General features: G+C 38.7%; 2 protein-coding genes across 17 annotated transcripts in view; one reads left to right on the top strand and one right to left on the bottom strand.

Annotated features, from left to right (window-relative positions):
• APBB2 (amyloid beta precursor protein binding family B member 2) overlaps positions 1-16,976 on the top strand; it is a 367,521-nt gene extending 350,545 nt beyond the window's left edge. For all 16 annotated transcript variants that reach the window (XM_087434241.1, XM_087434240.1, XM_014786909.2 and 13 more), the window contains 3 exons: positions 760-875; positions 2,550-2,729; positions 6,980-16,976. In XM_087434241.1, coding sequence (XP_087290367.1) covers positions 760-875; positions 2,550-2,729; positions 6,980-7,147 — 464 coding nt within the window. In that variant the 3' untranslated portion in view covers positions 7,148-16,976. The remainder of the gene's footprint in view (positions 1-759; positions 876-2,549; positions 2,730-6,979) is intronic.
• The window catches only part of NSUN7 (NOP2/Sun RNA methyltransferase family member 7), a 49,805-nt gene continuing 37,791 nt past the window's right edge, over positions 13,047-25,060 (bottom strand). Inside the window, exons 11-12 of the mRNA XM_004419003.3 lie at positions 15,484-15,607; positions 13,047-14,979 (exon numbers count right to left, since the gene is read on the bottom strand). Coding sequence (XP_004419060.2) covers positions 14,344-14,979; positions 15,484-15,607 — 760 coding nt within the window. The 3' untranslated portion in view covers positions 13,047-14,343. The remainder of the gene's footprint in view (positions 14,980-15,483; positions 15,608-25,060) is intronic.

Raw genomic sequence — 25,060 nt, 5'->3', positions numbered from 1 at the left:
AGTCACAAAGGAGCACATATTGCATGCTTGCATTTATATGAAATGTCCAGAATAGGCAAATCTCTAGAGATGGAAATTAATTAAGTGATTGCCTATGGCTCAGGGGCTGGGAGGGTGACTCTGAAAAGGTACAGCGTTTCATTTTGGGGTGATAAAAGTGTCCTAAAATTGATGGTGGTGATGGTTGCACAACTCTGTGAATCTACTAAAAAACATTGAATTATACACTTTAAATGAGTGACTTGTATGTTATATAAATTATATCTCAATAAAGTTGTTGTCCCACCCCCCCCACCCCCAAAACAACAGCTGTGGAGAACAGCCAGCAAAAGTGCCCCATTGAATAGCACATAGGACTCACGTAAAGGTGCCACCCAAACTTGTTGAACAAAGTCAGATGAAGGAAGATGGGGTATTCTGGCAGACGCTGGTTTCTGTTGGGTTCCCTTTCCCAAGGCCCTTGCTTAGAAAATGATAGCATTTGCTTGAGTACTGTTACACACTCTTTGGAGAGAGAAGGAGAAAGGAGCCCGTGGTCTGACTAGACAGAACATCACACTACATCTCTGGAGGTTCTCATGACCCTTCTTTCTGTGGAAAAAGCTGGCATTTCTTTTAAGCAAACATGAGAAATGAAATGTCTTCTGGGGCTATAAAAAAAGGTTAATCTGGGGATAGCCATTACAGGGTGATTTGGGCCCACGTTTGAGAATGATAAATAGCTTGAGGACCTTTCTCAGTTGTCCCTTCCATCCACAGGAATGGATACCCTGAACAGTGCCATAGAAAGTCTCATGACCTCATCCAACAAGGAGGACTGGCCATCAGTGAATATGAATGTGGCCGATGCTACTGTGACTGTCATCAGTGAAAAGGTATAAAGGATTGTGGATGCAGTTGGCCTGTGTGGGTTGCAGTGAGGTTTCGGATGCAATAATCTTCTGTGAAACTTAGACACATCGCCAGGGCTCAACTTGTGGGGCATTGTGCTTGCTCGTGATTAAAATAGCCTACATTTTTTAAAGAAAAGATTTTGCCCCTTATGTCTGGATCTCTGCACACCTTTGCTTTCCTCTGGACTCAGAAGCTTCTCTTCCTGTTCTCCTAATTCTTTCTTTCTCATATGCCCAAGAGATTGACATCAGTTGCTGGGGGTGACTATATGACACTGGCAGTAACTCACTAATGGGGTTTGGTTTTCTGGCTGGTCACTCTCTGGGCTCCAGTATTGACTGGGCTGTTTTCTGGGGTTGGAGCACAGGAGATGCTTCTGTTATAGAAGGTCCTGTGGTTTGTTTGGTCATTAGTAACAGGGGCCACTGGTCATCTTGAAAGAGGCCAGCATTAGCCTCAACTCAAATTATCCCAATTTTGTGGTTGAGGAAGCTAAGGTACAGAGAGATTAAGTAATTCCCCAAGGTTGCACAGTCAGAAGTAGTAAGGGCAGGATTCGAATCCAGGCAATCTGGCTCCAGACTCTTGACCACTTTCCCGCCTCTGTGAAGCTCCGGTCATGGAAAGACCACAATCTTCAGCCTGCTCTAGCTTCTGTTCACTAGCAGGTCGCCTCCTAAAGAGGAGTAAGATGCTCACTGACCTGCCCGCCTCTCCAGCCTACCACGCTGGATTGTCTTCACATCTTCAGACATGTCACGCCCTTTCCTACCTCAGCGTCTTTGCAAGTGCTCCTTCCGTGCTCCACGCCTTTGCCTCCCCAGCCCTTACCCTGAGCTCATCTTAAACATTATTTCTCCCAAGAAAACTTTCTTCTTGGCCTCTCAGACTAGCTTAGTCTGCTTGTTAAACAATTCCACAGCACCTGAGTGAATATTTAATCATTCAAGATGTTAATGATCCAAAAGTAAACATTCTGGATGTGTTTACTAATTCAAAAATTGCATATGGTTGCTGCAAAGGGTGTGGTGTTCATAAGAACACCATTCATAAGAATGAATTCCAAACGTTTCTTTACACCGCATCATATGGATACCAGTTTGTGAAAAAGAGAAAAAAATGATCTGGCAACTTTTTGTTTTACACGGTTTTAGACAGAAATATGATTCAACGTGCTGTTTAGCTTGGGAAGAAGAACTGGATGGAAAGTGATCCTGTGGCTCTTTTTCTCTTGGTGCTCTGGGGTTTCCAGTGGGTTCGCCTGGGCAAATGGGTTTTGAGCCACTGGGTGCCCTGTGTGAGCAAGACGTGAGAAATATACATGACATTGTTCCTACCCTCATGGACTCACAGGCTTGCAACATAGTGGATAGGGAACGGAGTACACATACCAAGGTTGCAGTGTAGTTCAGAGCAAGATTAAATGCCACAATGAGACACCCATAGCAGTGATGGCCTCTCCAGACACATTTAGAAACTTTTGCCTTTCAAAAAAAATACAAGTCCTTTCTAATTCAGTCTGGCTATATATTTTTTAATACCAGTTCCTATATGCAGCCACTCTAAGCTTGATCCTATGATTTAAGATCCAAACCTGTTTGTGGCTATTGCCTGGCTTCCCGGAGAGAATGGGCTATGAACAATGTCTCTTGCAGAATGAAGAGGAAATCTTAGTGGAGTGTCGTGTGCGATTCTTGTCCTTCATGGGTGTCGGGAAGGATGTCCACACGTTTGCCTTCATCATGGACACTGGGAACCAGCACTTTGAGTGCCACGTTTTCTGGTGCGAGCCGAATGCTGGTAACGTGTCCGAGGCAGTGCAGGCTGCGTGCATGGTGAGTGATCCTGCCACAGGGGTTCGACCCACATGCCCCCTGCTTTTGTTTGATGTGCCATATATTAGAGCAGAGTTACTACTTTAAAAGAAAAAAGGTCTAATCTCTAAAGTAATGCTTTATTGTATAACGCCCTCATTCCTGTGGACAGAGTCAATTATGACGAGCAGTTTGCCATCTTAAGAGGCGAGGATACCTGAAAGCAACAGGACCGGATGGAGCCCAGTTCTGTAGGGCTCCAGGAACATTGAAAAGGATGGTCTTCAAAACCTCGAATTCGAGGATTCTCTATTCTCGGTCCCTCATTAATTTCAGTATGTGGTCAGGAAATGTTGGTCATGCATGAGTTGGTGCTGTTTGGAACCAACTCAGTACTTCAAAAAAAAATGCAATGAATTGAATGATTTTTATTTCAGACAGCTGGATTGAGTGCATTGTTCTTACATATTTTATTTTCTTTATATCTGTGAACTCAGCTCTTACAACAACCCTGTTAGGTAGTTGTTAGTTCTGTTTTATTGATGAGAAAACAGAGGCTTGGAGGAGAGAACGGGCCCCAGGGTGCAGAGTTGGTCAGTGACAGAGCCTGCGTTCAACCCCAAGTCTTCCAGGTAACAAAGCTAGTGCTCTTTGCATCACATATATGATTTCAAACAAACAAAAATAACTCATCGTTTATTCCGCAAATATCCTTTGAGCACCTATTATGCCAAGCACTGAGAAAGTTCTGGTAAAAATGAGGGAACTGTATGAATGTAGGCATCGAAACCTGGGCTGTGTGGTACATTCTAGCAACAGCAGATTGGGTTGGTGGAACCAAGTGGGAGGAGGTAAGGGTCCACGTCATGAAGGGCCTGTGATGTCATGCCAAGGTTTATCTTTGGTAAAGATCGTTAAGCAGGAGTGAATTGATCATATTAGGTTTTAAAAGTATACTCCAGAACAAAAGAAAAGAAAGGGGAAGATGGGTTGAAAGGTCTAGGCTGAGGTGGGGAGATCAGCCAAGAGGCTAGTTTACTGGTCCAGATGATAGCTGTGGAGCATCTAACAGGGAGGGTGGCAGTGGGAATAAACAGGAGCAGATGATTTGACAGACGTTGTAGAGAATCGCCTGGCTTGGGGAGGAGGAATGCTGAATTTGCCCTGTGCTTCATTTAATTTTTATTTATTTATTTATTTTTCCCCCAAAGCCCCAGTAGATAGTTGCATGTCATAGCTGCACATGCTTCTAGTTGCTGTATGTGGGACGCGGCCTCAGCATGGCCGGACAAGCGGTGCGTCGGTGCACGCCCGGGATCCGAACCCGGGCCACCAGCAGCGGATCGCACGCACTTAGCCGCTAAGCCACGGGGCCGGCCCGCCCTGTGCTTCATTTAATTCAATCCATCATTTATGGGCTGGACTCTGGGAAGTTCAAGTAGGACTAAGGTATAATCCTTGCATTATGGAGTTTAGGTATATGGGGGAGACACATTAATCAAAATTCTGTTATAGTGTAGAAAGTGCTATAACTAAAAGTATAAGACTGCCCTGGATTGAGAAGTGACTGGGAGAGAAATAAGTGGAGGCCCTGAGAGTAGATTACTCACAAAGTCTGACAGTGAAGGGGTAGCTTGAAGCACAACACTGCGGGGTTTGCTCATTTGTTTTAGAATTGGGGAGATTCGCACGTTTTTTTAGGCCAGGGGAAGTGAGTCAGTGAAGCTGGATTGAAATGGGGGCCATATAATATCGTTGAGGCAAGGTCTTGATGATAGCTTAAGAGCCTGGAGTTGGGGCTTAGCCTCTCAATTGGGTTAGAGTGACTTTGAGATTGGCCAGAAGATGCTAAGAATCCAAGAATAGGTAGAATTTAGAGAAGTTGAGGGAGTGCTGTTTTTTTATATAGCATACATCGCTAGGTTAGGAATGAGGGGCAAGGATGAGGCCGGTGGCAGTTGGCAAAGGTGGGGAATGAGAAAAGAGAGCCAGTTGACTTTGATCTTAAAAGACACCTTTGAAATGGAGGGGGAAGGTAGGAGAAGGGAAGGGAAGACCTGGTGTCGTGCACTCACTATCTGACTTCATTCCCGCCACAGTCCTTTGTTAGAGGTACAGTTGTCCCTCGTACTGTGGAGCCCAGAATCTAACTCAAATATGCCTGCATAGAAAGGAGCAGGACCGGGTGGAGGGGAGCAAGGGTGGTGGAGGCATCAAGATGACCCTCCTGACCTGGCATAGGAATTGAGATGGGATAGCAAATGGGAGAGATCAGTCAAGCAAAGCTGGAGAATGATTATTTAGGTATTTCATGAAATTGAAAAGGATCATAACAGATGGTTTCAGTAACAAAATGAGTGGCTTTCAGCCTTAATTATACATTTTAAATGCTGATGACAGTTAAATAATTAGCTTTATCACTGGTTACAGTTTGTTTTCTGATTCCCAGACTCATTTTCTCTCTTAGAAACAATTTTTACTCATTTTCTTACTATTTTAAGTATATTAGGCAGCCAGCTGAAGGGGCTCAGCCAGTCCAGTGTAAGGCATACTGATAAAATCAACTTCCTTACACTCAGAATCCAGCATTTCTAACTCAGTGGCCTTCCTCTTAATTCAAATCTGCATGATTCTCCATCTCAAATATCTATGCATGAATTTATACCATCTGAAAAATCTGTGGCATTAACACATTCTTTTGAATCTACTTAATTTTTAGGCATATTTTGCAGCTGTGTGGTATCAGCCCAGCTGAAGATGTTTTGGTGAAATTTAGAATAAGAGAGAGATCCTTAATGAAATTCATCAGGCGCAGTTTTGATTCACACTGGATATACCGAACTAACATTAGAAACTCCCAGTCCAGTGTCCCATGTTGCCACACCTGCCCATTTATAAATCCGTGCTTTAGAAGTGTGTGGTTTTGGTTGCGGTGCAGACCTAGCAAGATACCTTACAGAGGAGACATGTGATGAATCATTTTTCGTATGATTGGGTTGAAAGGGACTAGTTTTATGGCCTATGGACAATGACAAAGCCTTGTGACACAGAGTCTTCTGTAGATAGGTTATGTGTCTCAGAGGGGAAACATCAGCCTGTTTCACAATTGTATTAAGGAGCCTATTAATATTTAGGTAGATTTCTAAAAATCAGCCATGGAATTAAAGTGCTTAGAGAAAAAATTTGATAAATTTTAACCTTCTTATGTAATTTTGAAGAATTACTTATCTTTGCATTAATACAAAGGCAGGTAGATCATGTCATATTTCTGAAGGATAGAAATTGTCTGTGGTGCCAGTGCTAATGGATTTTTAAAAATTAATCCATTAGGATTTAGACTTGTATATAAAATGTATCCTGAAATCTTAATACGTCATTCTTTTTTATTAAAGCAGGAACTAGAGAAAGGAACAAACATTTATGAACGTCTTCTGCATTGCTAGGCTGGTTTTATTTTTTATTTTTTTATTTTTTTAATTAATTAATTAATTTATTTATTTTTATTTCTTTTTCCCCAAAGCCCCAGTAGATAGTTGTATGTCGTAGTTGCACATCCTTCTAGTTGCTGTATGTGGGACAGGCCTCAGCATGGCCAGAGAAGTGGTGCGTTGGTGCGCACCTGGGATCTGAACCCGGGCTGCCAGCAGCGGAGCGCACACACTTAACCGCTAAGCCACGGGGCTGGCCCGGTAGGCTGGTTTTAGGTATTTTACAAGTATTCCTTGGTCATAACACCCTCTGTAAAGGTCCCTGTTCTTCAGCCATCTCACTTTGAAGAAACTGAGGCTCAGAAAGGTTTAATAACTTGCCTGGGCTCGTACAGTTCACAGGTGATAGATAGAGCCTAGATTCAAACTCTGCCCTTTTTACCAGTTAGCCATGAGTACTTACCCCATGTACATACATGTACATGTCTCTGAGGAAAAATTGAACTCACACTACCTCTCCCAATCCTTGTTCTTTTCATTAGCTCTTTGACTATGAGGTCTATTAATTGCAGCCTGTCAATATAGAGAACAAGTAGAGGGCGGAGGTGGATGGAAGAAAAGGGAGGCAAAAGCTACAACACTGTTGTTGAGTCTAATGATCTTTTAAGAGGATTTAAAATATCCACATTAAGAAAAAAATAACTCTTAGATTTATGTTTAGGAGCTAGGTTGTTAACTTTTAGGATGTGATAACATAACTAATGTGATGAATTAAAACCACATTAAACAAGAAGAGATGATACCTTACTAACAACCGTAAAACGTTTTTTTATTTTATTCCAGTTACGATACCAGAAGTGCTTGGTAGCCAGGCCGCCGTCACAGAAAGTTCGACCACCTCCTCCGCCAGCAGACTCAGTGACCAGAAGAGTCACAACCAATGTAAAACGAGGGGTCTTATCCCTCATTGACACTTTGAAACAGAAACGCCCTGTCACAGAAACGCCCTAGCTGCATATGTTAAAGGAGTCTCTAATAGTTACCTGAAGATTGAACAGCTACACTAAAGAAGATGAACTGATGTCTGGCCTTCCATTCAGTTGCTGATGCTTTGTCTTCAGAGAATTTATCCTTAACCAAACAGTGTTAGACAAGCATGTTCTCATGTCTTGCCACCATCATGTGATATGAAAAGAAGCATGACTAATTTTTTTTGCTGTCAGTAAGTTACATCATGAGCAGTGGAAGGTCTTTTTCTTATTGTAAATATCGTGAACATTGCTTAACTTCACACACACACACGAATGTGGCCACACCCCTCCTAGTGAACTAATCCTGAGTCCTTGGAGTGAATGACGTCTGAGTTAGTGTCACTGTCTTCTTGACTGGATCTGTCACAAGCAACTTTTAAGTCCTACAGCACTTTGCCCTGTTTTCAACATTGGAGTAGACACTGCTTACCAGATACCATTGAAATGCTGTAAAAATAGGATGATGAGTTTTTGTTTTAGTTTTTCATAAAATTGAACCTTTTGGTTGACAACATTGGCTGTAGGCATCAGTACAGAAACCAACTGGCAGCTTTCCTTGACGAGCTCTTTGACACATGGACACCATTTCATGTCTACAGCTGTTTGTGGGATATTGGGAAAAAGTGAAACTTCAAAATTGAAAAACAAACTAAATTTCAGAAATCAAAATCGAACAAAAATAGCCTTTCTTTTCAGATGGTTTTCAAACTGATTATTAAGAAAAAGAAAGATGAACAAAATCATAATGCATTTCGGGTGGGACGTATTTCAAACTACTGCCTTATACCGTACAGTGCAGCTAGAGAATTACACTTCACTATGGCCATTCTTTACATAGACAACATGACAATGAAATATTCCTCATACCTTTCACCCTCAGTTTGATAATTAGCCCGTATGCAATTTGGAGTTGAGGAAATGTCATGTGTATTTTAGATTTCCACCACCATGTTGTTAGTCCACCTCCTAGGTACATGTCTGCTAGGATCCTGCATCTAGCTCAGTCTTACCCTGATGCTTTTTGCCCAGAAAGCTGTCTGTCCATCATGGATAGTCCATGGCAACAAATTACATTAAATTGAACCTTTCTTGAATTAATGTATTTAATATTAGAATTTGTTGGAACTCTACTAGATATATTTTTAAATTTATATTTTTTCCATTTTATTTTCAAGATTTAAAAATTTCTTATCAGAGCAAAATATACATAGGAACAATGGACTATTTAACAAGGTTCCAAAAAATAGCACTTTCCTGCTTCTCTCTCTATAGATAGGAAACTGAGCTGTAAAGATTATACAGGTTTAGGCTCTTGTTGACATTGTTGTTTTAAAAGGAATTTGCTAAGGAGATCAAGCTAAACATTAGTCTTGTTCCCTTTTAATTGTCAAAATTAACATTTTATAACATCCAGCTATAACAGTAATGCTTTATGTTTGTCCACCTTTTTTTTTTGATGAGGAAGATTACCTGAGCTAACATATGTTGCCAGTCCTCCTCTACTTTATATGTGGGATGCCTGCCACAGCATGGCTTGATAAGTGGTGTGTAGGTCCGCGCCCGGGATCTGAACCTGCGAATCCCATGCCGTCGAAGCAGAGCACGCGAACTTAACCACGACGCCACTGGGCCGGCCCCATGTTTATCCACTTTTATGTACTTGTCAAAGTGGTTTCCACATTCTTATCACATTTGAGCCTTATAAGGTAGAGAAGGTACTAAACACATTTGAGAAATGAAAATATGAAGTACCAAGTGGCTCAGTCACCTAGCCTACGATCTCATGCATGTTAATGAGAAAACCAGAATTAGGACCCACACTTCCCAACTCTAAGTTATGCTTATAAATTATGCTGCTTCCACACCAGTCAGGAAGAGTCTTTCCAAGATTACTCCAGGCATACGCAGATGTTATCAGGAAATCTTAGAATTCCTTGTATAAGTAGGGAAATTCGTCCAAGTTACTCACGCAGTGGTATTAATCATAAAACCATTGCTCTCTCAGTCCAGGACTGTTTTCCTGCAGTGTGCCTCAAATGAGTTGTAGAGGATAGGATTCTCCAGGCAGTACAGCCTGTTCACCCCATGATATTTTCCAGAGATGCCTAACTCGTGATGCTTTGCCCCCAGAGAACATGATAGAATGACTAGGTGGCTTTCTCCCTCTGTCCCCTCTCAGAATTCTGGAATTATTTCTTAGCGCCCTAGTGTTATGAAAAAAGATGACACTCTAGAAATGAATTATATTTCTCACCAGCCTATATACTATTCTCTCTGAAGTAACCATTACCATCAGAAGAAATTATTGCATTAAGAAAATCCTTATTGTGCCCTTTGAAAGCTGTTCACAGTTCAATCCTGATGATCATTCGTCTTGATCTCCACAGTGAAGTGTTGCAGTGTGGTAAACTTCAAAATTCTGAACAAGTAATCTACTTTTATATTGGAACTCTCTACCAGAACCCCCTGTTCATTTTGTAAGGCATACATTTATTTGTTTTCAGAATCAAGAATACTGAGCTAGCTTTAAGTAGCAAACTGATTTATATATGCAATTATAGGATGCATTAAGATGAATGATAGCCTTTACATATTGAAAACTTTACTGCAGATATTTTCTTTTGAAAATAGCTTTGCATACTAAATGCAATTAATTTTTTAAAATTAATTATGTTAAACAGTATATTCAGACACTTTCTGCCATGGCCAAAAAGTATGTATGAGAGTACGTGTGTATTTTTCTGTGAAAGGATGCCAGTGTTTTACCTGATAATGTAGTGAGACTTCAGTTATCTATGCATTCTTTATATCTGTGATGCGGTAAACAGGCAGCCATGTTCACTATGCCTTGTATGTCTTACCTTTTTTTTAATTAACCTGTTAAATACAGCTTAAAATATTTTTATTTTATTTATTCTATTTTTACTGAAATATACTGCATTATTGTGTTAATGTATTGTCTTTACTGGATATTATCTCACAATGTATCCAGGTCTAAATAATCTCAGTGAACTATATACATTGCCTAAAAGGTGGTTTTGTAATGATTTGTAGTCACATTTTTATTGGAATATGTAGAAGACAAGACAAAATGCTTAAAGTTCCTCTTATTTTTTAAACGCAGCTAGATAGACACAGACTTGCCACCTCATGTATGTGCTCCTTGGCAGCATCAAGGAGAATAGCCTATTTGCCTATGGCTAAAAACTTTACTTTGCAAACTCAAGCACTGCTTGGTGCTTCATTTTTATATCCTTCATGACATATGTCATCTCATCTAAAAGACACCTGTCCACATGCCCTTTGTTTCCACCTGGATATAACATCACCCATAGCTAACTAGGACCATTGTTTTTTTGTTTCGTGTCTGTCTGATTGCATAAAGGGATGTTACACCCATTTCCATTAAAATAAGTTCTTGGTGATAAACTGTTGGCACTGCTACTTTTTTTTTTTTTTTTGTGAGGAGGACCAGCCCTGAGCTAACATCCAATGCCAATCCTCCTCTTTTTTGCTGAGGAAGACTGGCCCTGGGCTAACATCCATGCCCATCTTCCTCCACTTTATATGGGATGCTGCCACAGCATGGCATGACAAGCGGTGCATCGGTGCGCACCCGGGATCCGAACCGGCGAACCCCAGGCCGCCACAGCAGAGCGCGCGCACTTAACCGCTTGTGCCACCGGGCCAGCCCCGGCACTGCTACTTTTTAAAAAATCCACTTTATGATTTTATGATAGACATTTGTAAGACGATTCTACACAAGGTTGTTTACTAGAAGCCGTAAATCTTTCCTCCTTTTCTTGTATGACACACTCATTTCATAAGCGTTGCAACACAAATTCAAGATTTCATAACATGAAAAACATTTCTCTAACTGATATTAGCACAATTTAACTAGTAAAACCATTAGCTCTCTAGTTTGCCAGGCTTACTTAACCTAATACACAGCTAACGTGTGTTATACAGCCAGTAAAATGAAGTGAATTTATTTCAGCTTCAGGGAAAAAATACTGCTCATGCTTTATCAATGAGAGCACTCCCTGCCATCCAAAGCAGCTTGTTTATCCCGAAAGAACCTTTGGTTTTGCTTTCTGCCCCTTTTGCTGTTGACCACTTTTACACATTTAAATGTAATATGTTGTGAGAATAAACTTAGCTGCATAAAATGTTTGGCTCTTTTATCTGACACCTCAGTCATATATATCCAGGAATACAAATGTCAGTTCACTGTCTCCAACCTCATCATTTTATTTTCAAATTATTCTTACCTCCAATTTAAAATCATTTGAGTAATGTACGATTCTGCTTTGATTAGTTATTGCATATTTCCACCTCATAAGAACTAGAAAGTAAATTTTGAGTAGTTCCTCACTGTCATTTGGTGAGCAGGAAGGACAGAGGCCTATTTCATCACCAACTTGAGGGTTGTGTGCACAGTCTTGCTAGTATTAAGATAGTCTGTCATTTCCTTTCAGAACGTGACGTCAAAGAATGAAGGACAGAGTTGTACAGGCACTAAGTCCAAAATGAAACCAGAAGACTCAGTTGAATCTGGTTTAGTTTAACTGTTAGACACAGGGAAGAGGAGAAACAGAAGCTAAAGGATGTACCCATTTTTTGTTGATCTTGCATTTCCCCCAGTAGTTTCTCTCTTTTACTCTATCAAAGGCAGTTACTCTCAAGGAACAAAATTTCATTTGGTTTCAGGTATTATATAGTAATAATTTCAGATAAAAATCTGAATTTTCTACTGGAGTATCGAAATACTAGTAATTTCATTGTTTTAGGTTTTTTGTAGCACTTTCCTCTAAGAAGTTCAAGAAAGAAAAATATCAGTGTAATCCATATTCTTCACTAGAATTATTATTGGTTTATTATTTTTTTTTTTTTGGTAAGGAAGATTAGCCTTGAGCTAACATCTGTTGCCAATCCTCCTCTTTTTGCTGACGAAGATTGGCCCTGAGCTAACATCTGTGCCCATCTTCCTCTATATTATGTGGGACGCCTGCCACAGCATGGCTTAATAAGCGGTGCATAGGTCTGTGCCCGGGATCCGAACGTGCATACCCCAGGCTGCCAAAGCAGAGCACATGAACTTAACTACTACGCCACCAGGCTGGCCCCATTGCAAATTGTTTTTATCCAAAGTATTTTTCCCTTTTTAGTCTACCAAAGTATTTAAATAACTGATCATGTCCGTCTTAGAAGATTCTGAAAGAAGAAAACTGCAGGCTCAGTTAATGAATGGTTTAATTCAGACTCTCCATATACTTCTAAAGAGAAAAATAATTTAGCGACAAGATGCATTTTATGAGATCCTGAAAATAAGTGGCTGAAGTTGTGACATGACATGACTCACACTCTGCTATAGAGAGATCAGAAAAACGTCCTGAACTATTTCATAACAATGAGAGTCTTCTTTTCATAACTTACACAGAAAAAAATCTCAGACCTGCTACTTTTGAACAATGGAATACTTTTCAGCCTGGGGCAGGGGGAAGAGGGCAGGAAAGGGATGAAAGATTCCTGGGATAAAATACCAGCTCTTTACCGAACAAAGTTCAATTCAGCTGCTCTGGCCCCCTAAGCCGGCTAGAGAGTGGAAGAGGAAACACATACTATAACTTCTAGAGCAAAGAGAGACATAGTTTTTGATTTTTGAAATTAGTAAAATAAGCTGAGCATTTAAAACATTTCTGTTTAAGAGTCATAATTAACATGAGAATTCTTTGGGATTTAAAATATAATAAGCCTGGTTCAAGTATAAAACGTCTTGTTTCCTTTACTGACAAATTTATTGATAAACGTAAATCTTTAGCCAAAATAAAAATAATTTATTACTACTAAAATTCACAATTTTTTAATTTTCACTTCAGGTGAGAAAGAATAAAATATTAGAGCTGAAATAGACCTAAATATTTATCTTGAAGAGGATAATATTCTACTAAAACTATACCACCTGAATGGAATGTTAGGAATTTGTATAACACTGTTCAACACAACTGGATTCTGAAAATAGAACTTTAAATTCAAACTTCATGAATGTGTCTGAACATTTTTTTAAATAGGACTTACAGTTGTAACTTATTCCATTTAATGTCAAACAATTTCTGCTGCCATGATGAAAAAAAAATAGACCCAGAAATGATGATCATACCAGTTCTTGGTAAGCAACTGATAATACGTTCAAGATGAATTGACTTTTAATATAATTAACATAGTGTTACAATACATTTTAATTGTGCATCAGAAATAATTTGCCAAAGTTTGATTACTGTGTGCCATTTGAAATGACTTGTAGATTTTACTATTTCACCTGATCTTTGAGTAGAAGCAGAAATTTTTATAGGTTTCTTCAATAGGAATCATTTGTATTCAACAGTTTTGCCTCTTCCTCAGAATTATTACTATTTAGATGGAAATTTGCTTACAGTCACTTTTTTACAACAGTATTTGTCATAAATAGAAGAGAGCTGATTATCTTCAATCTGCTCAGGGTCCTGGAAGCTCTTCCAATGAGAAACAGTTTTCATTCTGTGAACGGACATCCGAACTACCCGCACCTGGAACTTTGAAACTTCCTGTTCCTCCAACTCATACTCAACCTCAATCACATTACAAAAACTGATGTATGTTTAAAGAATATTTCGATATTTAAGGAAAAAACCAACCTCGATAGTGACTGAAATGTTAAACTACAACTGACTAGACACTGAAGAGCAATCTAAAGTCAGTGAGAGAAGACCAGCATCTTCCATATCTATGCTTTCTAATAAATTGCCTCACAAATTAAGTTTGAAAAGAAGTCTGTTATAAGGTGTCACTGTTTCCCCTCAGGAAAAATTGTTGCAGCTTTCATTTAAAACTGGTGTCCTAAGTGTAGACTCAAAGTTAACAAGAGTGAGACAAGTGCTAACAGCTGATACTGAGTCCGCAACTGGACATTCTAGAACAGATCAGCACTGAGCTGTTGAAATCACTGAATTCCGCTTTGCTTAATTGCCTACATTATTCTCATCTGTCTTAATCCTCTTGAAGGTAGTATCACATTTAGAAGATGCTGAGTGACTGAAAGGATGAATATCTTGTGTAGGTATGTCTAACCTTCAGAGAAATATCAGACTTTGAAAAAAAAATCAACTGCTTTTGACTCCTGTAAAAAACACAAGACAGTCAAAGCCATGGTCGAGGACGCCTGAGTAGGGAAGAAGGTAAGTTTTCTTTAGGCTTTTCCCCTCTTCTGGGTATCGATGGTGTGGAAAGGTAGCCGGGCACAACAGTCTTGGGTCCAACCCAACGACAGTAAAAATGTTGAGTTGGCATCTGAGATCTGATCCCTTGAGGACTTGAAAATGGCAACATTACTGGAGGCAAAACAATCTCTACGGGTTTCAGTACAACCATTTTGTCTTCTGGTCGAGGTCTTATGAAGTTTGTTGGCCGTTCATATGGTCTGGAGGAAGATGTGTTCTTCATAAATGTAGGCACTAAAGGATTGGTGGCAGGCTTGTTGGGTTTTCTGACCTGTGAGGAAGAACCCACTTGAGTTGTATTTTTCTGTGGAAGAGATCTTTTTGTTAATGTCTCTGACTGATTAGCATTTGCATTAGTTTCTCGATTCAGGAACTCAGCAATTTTTATTTGGATGCCATTACTGTCAGTAGTAGAAGCTTTTGGGAATGATATTTTTGATCTTTTCTTCTTCTTCTCCCGTTTTGAAGATTTACCCAACTCAATCCCCTCCAGTAGACCCTTTGCTGCAGCGCGGGCCAAAACATCTTTCACAGACACTGTCTCGGATGGGTCCCGCTATAATTAAAGAAGCAGTTACTAAATATGGGAGTTAACCATTACTGTGTATATTACAAATATTTATCAGTGTTTCAGTAAAAATAAGAGTATCTTTATTATACTAAAAGAAATAGTTTTACTGCTTAGTTTCTAAGGTATCCCATGAGACTCAGTAAATGACTTTTTTGTACTTAAACTTCCCCAGTTGTGAACCTGATAGGAAAAACAAAAGAATTACGGAGCTTATTTCTTACATGTAAAGTAAGATGAACTAGATGTTGACAGAGTGCATGGAGAGGTGGGGTGGACAGCAAGCAGGGGAGGAACACTCAGGAGAAAGTGTAAAGATAAAAATATGGATTTTTTGCCATAAAATAATAATTCTTTTTCCTGCCCTTTAGTGATTTATGAAATAAGCACACCATTACAAAATGTTCACAAAATTCCCAGGTTCCTTTTATGAGGCTTTATTGTTTCTTAATTCCAAAGTATGTCATGGATTAGGATTTTTTTTTTCCTTACCTCCCTTGTTAGAACAGAAAGAAAACAACCATTGGTGATTTCAGATGGTTCCACTCTGAAAAATTTATCAGTAGACAAGTGTATTTCCTTCAAGGAGCACAGCGGAAGGACAGGAGGACTGAGCCTGCAGTAGATATGAGCAGACAATTCACAGTTAGAATGGCTTATTTGCCAATAGAGGGAGACAGTCAATTCCAACAAATTTTCTTCAGTTATGTTTTACCAATCATTTAAACACAAATTCCAAGTAAGGATAAGGTGCTGAAGCAGTATGATACTATTATAAATTTAAAACTCTAATGTTTCATGTTAACTCATAATTGATTCTACTTCCTAAGTCCTCCATCTTTAAACAACTATGCCAAGAATACCAACCTTTCAACAAATTAAAAACTCTTCCTCAAGTCATTAATATATTAACAAAAAGGCTTCCATTATCAAAACAGGTAACAATGTATATAGTAATCACAAAGGTATAATCCAAAATATCCTTTACTTCCACATGTCAAAATACAAAAAGTATGACTTCCTTCTTTTCGTTACTTTTTGCACAATTACAGTACAGACTTGTGTCACTTAATGACAGGGATACGTTCTGAGAAATGCTTCCTTAGGCAATTTCATCTTTGTGTGAACATCATAGAGTGTACTTACACAAACCTAGATGGTATAGCCTACTACACACCTAGGCTTTACAGTACTAATCTTATGGGACCACTGTTGTACATGCAATCCATCGTCGACTGAAACGTTGTTATGCAGTGATGACTGTATAAAAATATGGCCTCTCATTTTATAATTTTGATTTATTTATTTTTTTCCCCCAAAGCCCCAGTAGATACTTGTATGTCATAGCTGCACATCCTTCTAGTTGCTGTATGTGGGACGCGGCCTCAGCATGGCTGGAGAAGCAGTGCGTCAGTGCGAGCCCAGGATCCGAACCCGGGCTGCCAGCAGCGGAGCTCGCGCACTTAACTGCTAAGCCACGGGGCCGGCCCATGGCCTATCATTTTAACTACATTATTCTTCCCAATCACTTTTTGAGTTTTAATGGATGAGTTATGTACTGTTCAAGAAAGTACATAACGGGCCGGCCCGGTGGCGCAAGCGGTTAAGTGGGCGTGCTCCACTGCGGCGGCCTGGGGTTCGCCAGTTTGGATCCTGGTGGCACACCAACACACCACTTGGCAAGCCATGCTGTGGCAGAGTCCATATAAAGTGGAGGAAGATGGGCACTGATGTTAGCCCAGGGCCAGTCTTCCTCAGCAGGAAAAAAAAAAAAAAGAGGAAGATTGGCAGATGTTAGCACAGGGCTGATCTTCCTCACAAGAGAAAAAAAAAGAAAGTACATAACAACAAAAAAAGACTGTCAGAAATATAGAAATCTCTAATCACTAATTGTTTAAAATAAAATTTTGGTTTTTATATTTGATAATTTCTCATTCAATAATAAGTGATTCATTCATAAATAATAAATAATTCTTATATTCTCATGCTTTTACAATTAAAATATATTTAATCAAAACAATAAACACTTTTCCACATAAAATATCAGGAATTCTTTTATTAATTCTATATATTCTGAAATTTAAAACCACTTTAAATTTATATTTATTCATTCATTATTTGCCTACTGTGTGCAAAGCACATAAGTACAATATTAATTCTCTTAAATAGTTTACAATTTAGTTGGAGAAACTAATAGATTTGCAATAATATAAAGAAGACCAGCCATATAAAAATTGCATAAGAAATCCATTAAAAAAAAGAAGACGACCAAATAAGAATGCTGAGCCAAGTAGAGACAAAATTAAGCAGGAGTACAGCATAAGGTAGAATTAACTCTGGCCGTGGGAGATAGCAACTATGAAGACTTTACAGAGGAAGCAGCACTGGTGCTATGTCTTGAAGAATAAGTAGGCTTCCAATAAGGTAAAGAAGGCAATTCTAGACAGAAAGAAGAACATGAACCAAAGTGCACATGTCATGAAAATGTATGTTCAGGGTACAGCAAGTATTTCCGTGTGGCTGGGGCATAAGGTGAATAAGGGGATGTAGAGGTCACTGAAGATGCAGGCAGACACACATGACCTCAGATGACATGCCAAAAAGTCTGGTAAACATAATAAGTGCTTATGTTGAACTAAGCTGAAATATAATAGCTATGTGGGTTGTAAAAGCAAGAGAGCTAGTTGCTCCTCTCACCAACCTTGTAACCAACAAAATGAATTTCTGAGGCCTTTTCATATATGTTCTCTACACAACTAGCAATCATCAAAAAAATTATTCACTTATATATTAGGTAAAGAATACTCTCTGAAAATTGTTTCTTACCAATTTAGAAAATATTTAGCTCAGGAACGTAAATATGAAGGTTGGGATTTTTTTCCAGTTTTAATTCACTGATATATTCCTAGAATCTAGAAGAGTGCTTGGTACATGGTAGGTATTCAATAAATATTTATTTAATAGACTATGATATATTTTAGCTACATATATGCTGTCTTTTTAAATGGTAATAATAATCCATAATGAAGATTGGTCAAGTTACCTTACAGAAATTGCCCCTACATGACAAAATGATTTCCACTCCAGCTTACAGCCCATTTCTTTGAATACTAAAATAAGTTCATACCCAGAATCTCACTCATACCTGATTTAGATGATGACATTTGGGATTTTTTGAGTTGATGATATTTAAATGAGATTTTGGATTTAGAATTAATCCTGTAATGGATGAAGACTTTTGAGGATGTTGGGGTAGGGTGAATGTATTTTGCACATGAGACAGGCATAAAATTTGAGGAGCCAGAGTATGGATTGTTGTGGTTTGAATAGTGTCCCCCCAAAATTCATGTCCACCCAGAACTGCAGAATGTGATCTTATTTGGAAATAAGAGTCTTTGCCAATATAATTAGTTAAGATGAAGTAATACTGGAGTAGGGGAGATCCTAAACCCAATATTGGTGTCTCTGTAAGAAGAGAGGACACACAGAGACACAGAGAGGAAGAAGGCCCTGTGAAGATGGAGGCCAAGACTGGAGTGATGTAGCTACACGCCAAGGAACGCCAAGGATTGCTAGCAAACACCAGAAGCTAGGAGAGAGGCATAGAACAGATTCTCTCTCAGAGGCTCCAGAAAGGAACCAACCCTGCCAACACTTTGATTTCAGACTTCTAGTCTCCAGAACTGTGAGAGAATAAAGTTCTGTTGTTATAAGTCACCAAGTTTGGGATAATTTATTGTGGCAGCCCAGGAAGATAATACACATGGCAAAAGGAATTTCGTGAATGTAATTAAGGTCTCAAATTAGTTAATCTTAAGATATGGGTAGTATCTGGGTGGACCTGACCTAATCACATGAGCCCTTTAAATCCAGGTCTACAGGTCAGGGATGGAAGAACTCAGAGATTCAAAGCATGATGCACTATCGCTGGCTTGAAGATGGAGGAGCAACATGGCAAGGAATGGATGTGGCCTCCAGAAACTGAGAGCATCTTGGATTGATAGCCAGCAAAGAAATGAGGACCTCGGTCCCACAACCACAAGAATGGGGTTGGAAGCAAATTCTTCCCCAGAGTCTCCAGCAAAGAATTCACCAGGCTGACATCCTGAGCAGAGAATCTAGCCACGCCACGCCAGACATGACCTATAGAACTATGAGCTAATTATGGGTGTTGTCTTTAGCTGCTATATTTGTGGTAATTTCTTAAGCAGAAATAGAAAACTAATACATAATGGCTCACATTAAGTGAGAAGAAATGCCAGATTGCCATGGCAGACAGTAGAAAAAAGGATTAGAAACCTCAGAGGAGTGAGCTTGCTACAGTGGGTGTACTATTAAGGCTGGAGAACCCACCAGAGGTCTGTGTTGAGAGGAGGGCCCAAAAGATCCACCCTTTATTAGAGCAACAAGGAATGTGCTGGTGAGAGCAGCACCAGCAGCTCTCAGAAGTTCAGTGGCGACTTTCCTCCATAGGCCAGCGCTGACAGTAGGAGAGGCCATTACAGAACAGGGCTCATTGACAGCAATGAGCGTAAAAGGATCCCGAGACAATAGTGACCAGGTGAGCAAATTACCCATCAGAAGCCAGGTATATGTGATTAATGATTATCATAATAAGTACAAAGGCTGGCATAGCCATCCATTTCCTCTCATGCACCACTTAGCTTCCCTACCCTCCACCTTTACTAGGTAACAGAAAATCAGAACATAGAACACAACCTATCAGTATCTGGCCCTCAAGCTCAAAGACTGTTCACTATTAGAAAATACATAGTGTTAATTCACCACCATGTTAAAATGTCAGATGAGAAAAAATATTTGATCACATCATAAAATGCTGCTTTTGATAAAACTAGGCATCCATTAGTGATTTTAAAAACCTTATTATGGTACTGGAATAAGTATAAACATATAGATCAATAAAATAGAATTGAGAGTCCAGAAATAAGCCCATATATCTATGATAGGTTGCTTTTCAACAAGGGTGCCAAGACCATTTAATGTGGAAAGAACAGTCTTTTCAAAAAGTGGTGCTGGGACAACTGGATATCCACATGCAAAACAATGAATTTGGACCCCTACTTCACATCATATACAAAAATTAATCAAAATGAATCATAGACCTAAACATGAAAGCTAAGACTACAAAACATTTGGAAGAAAATGTAGGCATAATCCTTTGTGACCTAGGATTAGGCAACAGTTTCTTAGTTATGATACTTAAGGCACAAGCAACAAAATAATAAACAGATAAATTTTACTTCAGAATTACAAACTTTTGTGCATCAAAGGACCATCAAGAAAGTAAAAAGCCCACAGAATGGGAGATAATATTTGAAAATTATGTATGTAACATGGGTCTGATATACAGAACATATAAGGGACTCGTTTACAACTCAACAATAAAAAGACAACGCAATTTTAAAATGGGCAAAGAATCTGAAGAGACATTTGTCCAAGGAGGATACACAAATGGCTAAAAGAAGCTCACAAATGAAAAGAAGCTCAACATCATTAGTCACCAGGGAAATACAAATCAAAACCACAATGAGATACCCCTTCACATCCACTAGGCTGGCTAGAATTAAAAAGTCAGATAATAACAAGTGTTGGTGGGGATGTGGAGAAATCGGAACCCTCCTACACTGCTGATGGGAATGTAAAATGATGCAACCACTTTAGAAAACAGTCTGGCAGTTCCTCAAATGATTAAACATAGAGTTACCATGTGACTTAGCAATTCTACTCCTTGGTATATACCCAAGAAAAATGAAAACTTATGCCCACATAAAAACTGGTCCACAAATATTTACAGCAGCATCATTCTTAATATCCAAAAGGTGGAAATAACCCAGATGCCCATCAGCTGATGAATGGATAAACAAAATGTGGCATATTCATACAATGGAATATTATTTGGCCTTAAAGAGAAGGAAGTTCTGATAACTTTCTACTACACAGGTGAACCTTGAAAACATGCTAAGTGAAAGAAGCCGGAAACAAAAGGCCACATATTGTGTGATTTCATTTAAATGTCTAGAATAGGCAAGTCCAGAGAGACAGAAAGTAGATTAGTGGTTGACAGGAGCTAGGAGAACAGGGGAATGAGCAGTGACTGCTGAGTGGGTATGAAGTTTCTTTTTGGGGTGATGAAACTGTTCTGAAATTAGATAGTGGTGAAATTGCACAACTTTCTGAATATACTAAAAAAGCATTAACCTGTACATATTAAAATGATGACTTGTATGGTTTGTGATTATATTTCAATTAAAAAAACTTACTAAAATAGGAACAGCTCCATATATTTAATGTATACATTATCCATAAGATAATATATATACACACATTCATATGACTGCTATGCGACTGGAACACACTGGTATGGCTGCACCAGTGGTAAAAATATCAGTACTTCCAGGCTTAGTGCCCTCTAGCTGCTCCAGCTCTCCTAGAGCCCCTCCAGACCTCCATATAATAAAAAGGAATGAAGCGGGGGCTGGCCTGGTGTGGTGGTGAAGTTTGTGCAATCCGCTTCAGCGGCCTGGGGTTTGCGGTTTCGGATCCCGGGTGCGGACCTACGCACCGCTTGTCAAGCTATGCTGTGGCGGCGTCCCATATAAAGTAGAGGAAGATGGGCACGGATGTTAGCCCAGGGCCAGTCTTCCTTAGCAAAAAGAGGATTGGCAATAGATGTTAGCTCAGGGCTAATCTTCCTCACGAAAAAAAAAAAAAGGAATGAAGGGTTACACCTGGCTCCTCAAGGGACCTTTAGGACCTGCTCCAGCTGCTGGACACTTTGGGATTTGGAGCTGGAGAGATACAGGAAGGAAATTATTAACCTTCTCATTATGCGTCTTTGGATGGTTCTCTTTGATACACAAATGTGGGTAGGGGTTTTTGCAATTAAAAAATTAATAAAATTTGAAAAGCAAACCATTTAAAATTATAGTAATTAAAGCACTATCATATTAGTATAGAAATAGCCAAGCATCCGTAGAATAGAATAAAATTACAGACCCACATAGAAGTATATATAGGATTATAGCATATAAAAAAGGTGGCATTTTAAATCAGTAGGGGAAGGGGCAGAGGAAGAATTTGGGGGGGAAAGAATAAAGCTTGATCTATACTTTACTCCTTTACCAAAATAAACAGCAGATAAATCAAGTATTTAAATATAAAAAGATGAAATTATAAAAATATGAAAGGAAAACTGGTAAAAGCATTTATAAGCTGAGGATCAATATAATACAAAATGTAGAAGCCATAAGAAAAAGACTGATACAACTGTCTACACAGAAATTTGAGATTTCTATAAAGCAAATTTTTCATCAACATTTTATTTAAAAATATTTAAAATAAAAAACAATAAAAAATATTTGTAATTCATATGAAAACAGCTAATATCCCTAATATACAATGACAAGACATACAAAAAGAAGAAAAAGATAGATAATACAGTTGAAAAAGTGGTAGAGAACATGAACAGGCAATTTACAAATTAATGGTAACAACCATAACGATGAACATTTATGGTACATTTATTATATGCCAGGCGCTGCTCATGTTTTAATACATTCATTCCCCACAAAGATCCAGTGAGGTAGGTAATGTCATAATCCATATGTTACAGCGACCTTCCCTTCCTCTTCTTTCACAATACCCTTCTCCCACTTAACAAAAAAAGCCACTTACCGTATTGCACATTATCCTGGGATGTTAAGATCGCTGGGATGCTAAACAAAGGGACAACTCAAGAATGTGGCTTGCCCGTGGCAAAGCAGAGTTAGGTCAGAAATCTTGAAGAGGATGCCAAACTCTCAGCAAAGCTCTGTTCTTGAATGAACTTCCTTCCTTCCTCCCTCCCTTCCTTCCTTCTTTCCTCCCTCCCCTTCCCTTCCTTATTTCTATTTATCTACCTTAAAATTAAAATTAGAAGTAAATCACGGGGGCATATTAACATGTTTATTTGAATTAAAGAATAAAGTCAGACTTTTTCTGACAAGGTAAATCTGGTTTTGACAATGAAAACTAGTTTTGTAAAATAGGTAACAAATTCAACATTTTTCCATAAATGGAATACGATAAATCTGCAGATCCAAAGATTTAACAGAAATGTATTTAAAGCACATATGTAATAAGAAATAATATATTTTGCAACTGTTTAAACTTATGATGAAAAATATTAGGTGTCAACTTCAAAATACAGAAAAAGGTACACAGTTATTAAAAAAATTTTTAGGGAGTATTTGAGCAAAAATGTTTGAGGACTATTGCTCCAGAACCCCCACTCTTAATTATTACCACACTGCACTGCCCCGTCAGTAAACAGCAAATGTGCCCAACCTTATTAATGGAAATGGAAATTTAATCAACGAGATCTCATCTTTTCACCCTACAGACTGCTAAAGATTTAAAAGTGTGATAAAACCCAGTGTTTGGGAAGCTGTGGAGAAATAGGTTTATAAGAGCGTATATTTTGGTGGGTAATTTGACCATACCAATTAAAACTTAAAATGTGTACAACCTTTGGTGCCGGACAACCTGGAAGACTACAAATCAAACTGTTAATAATGGTTATGTCTAAAAGGGTAGGCTTTGGAAAAACATTCTTTTTAAGTTAGTATTTTTGTAAAGTTTGAAGTTTTTACAATAGGGGACAAGAAAAAAAGTTGCATAGAACTAAGCTAAGTATCATGATGGCTAAAGTTCAAAATAAGATGAATATTTCTGGGATTATTAAAAGGAAATTTAAGCAACTGGTGATTAGATTAGATGGCATGTAATAGTGCTTTAAACCCTAAATTCTACTACTTTGGGAATTAAGAAATGATTCTTAGAGGCCATATAGTGTACTTCCCTAAGCAATTCATAATTTCTTTTGACAGCATCCCTAACAAGTAGTTATAACTCTCTTGAATATACACTCTCCAATTTGAGCCCAGATCCCAGATTATTTTGTCTTTATAACATGTCCTTAAATATTACTTGTGTATTTTATACCATATTATGGATTAATTATTAATTATAGCTTACCTGAAATAAAATCTAATAAAATAAAATACAGATGTTCCTCCATTCTTGCCAGATTACATTCTTAGAAACCTTATCCCTGACAGACAAATCAAGGGTCATCCATACTGATGAATTTGGTTATATACCCGCAATAATTCTCTTTGCCACTAGATGGTGATTTAGCTAATGCTGTGTTGAGAAGCTCTCACAACGTGAGGTTGGCTGTTAGCCACCAATAGGAGCTACTCAATAAGGAAGTGAAGCTAAGTAAGGAGGGAAATACAGGTGTGATTAACATGTCCACTTATGAAACGGCAAAGGGAAAATATCAAATTAAAAGAAAGGAGCAAACCATATGCATATTAAGAACCTACTATAAGAATTACAGAAAAAGTTTAGAACATGAATAATAAGTAAAAGACAGAGAAGAGATGTTTTAAAATACCTTATTAATTGTCACAGCCTTGAAGAACTAATTGGTGTCACGTATTCTTAGATCTACTCCTTACCTTGATGTCCACAGTTCAGATGGAGTATTACTGTTTTTCTTCTCATCCCTGGTTTATTACAGCATTTTACCCAAAAGCTACGAAAGTTATTTAGGCTATTTTTACCTCATTCCTTGTGAGTGCCAAAGGCTAAAAGGGTCTAAGAAATGTATGTTTTCAGATAACTAACAACGAATTTTCTCTCTACTTTCTAAGGTTATTTTATATACTTCTTTTTCTTTTTTTTTTTTTAAAGATTTTATTTATTTATTTTTCCCCCAAAGCCCCAGTACATAGTTGTCTGTCATAGCTGCACATCCTTCTAGTTGCTGTATGTGGGACGCGGCCTCAGCATGGCTGGAGGAGTGGTGCCTCGGTGCGCACCCGGGATCCGAACCCGGGCCGCCGGCAGCGGAGCGCACGCACTTAACCGCTAAGCCACGGGGCCGGCCCTAAAGATTTTATTTATTTGTTTATTTTTCCCCCCAAAGCCCCAGTAGATAGTTGTATGTCATAGCTGCACATCCTTCTAGTTGCTGTATGTGGGACACGGCCTCAGCATGGCC

Source organism: Ceratotherium simum, chromosome 8 (genome assembly GCF_057802395.1).
Source record: "Ceratotherium simum simum isolate JZ-2026a chromosome 8, ASM5780239v1, whole genome shotgun sequence".
Taxonomy (NCBI): domain Eukaryota; kingdom Metazoa; phylum Chordata; class Mammalia; order Perissodactyla; family Rhinocerotidae; genus Ceratotherium; species Ceratotherium simum.
The sequence above is the reverse complement of the archived record's forward strand: the minus strand, read 5'-3'. Positions and strand labels throughout refer to the sequence as shown.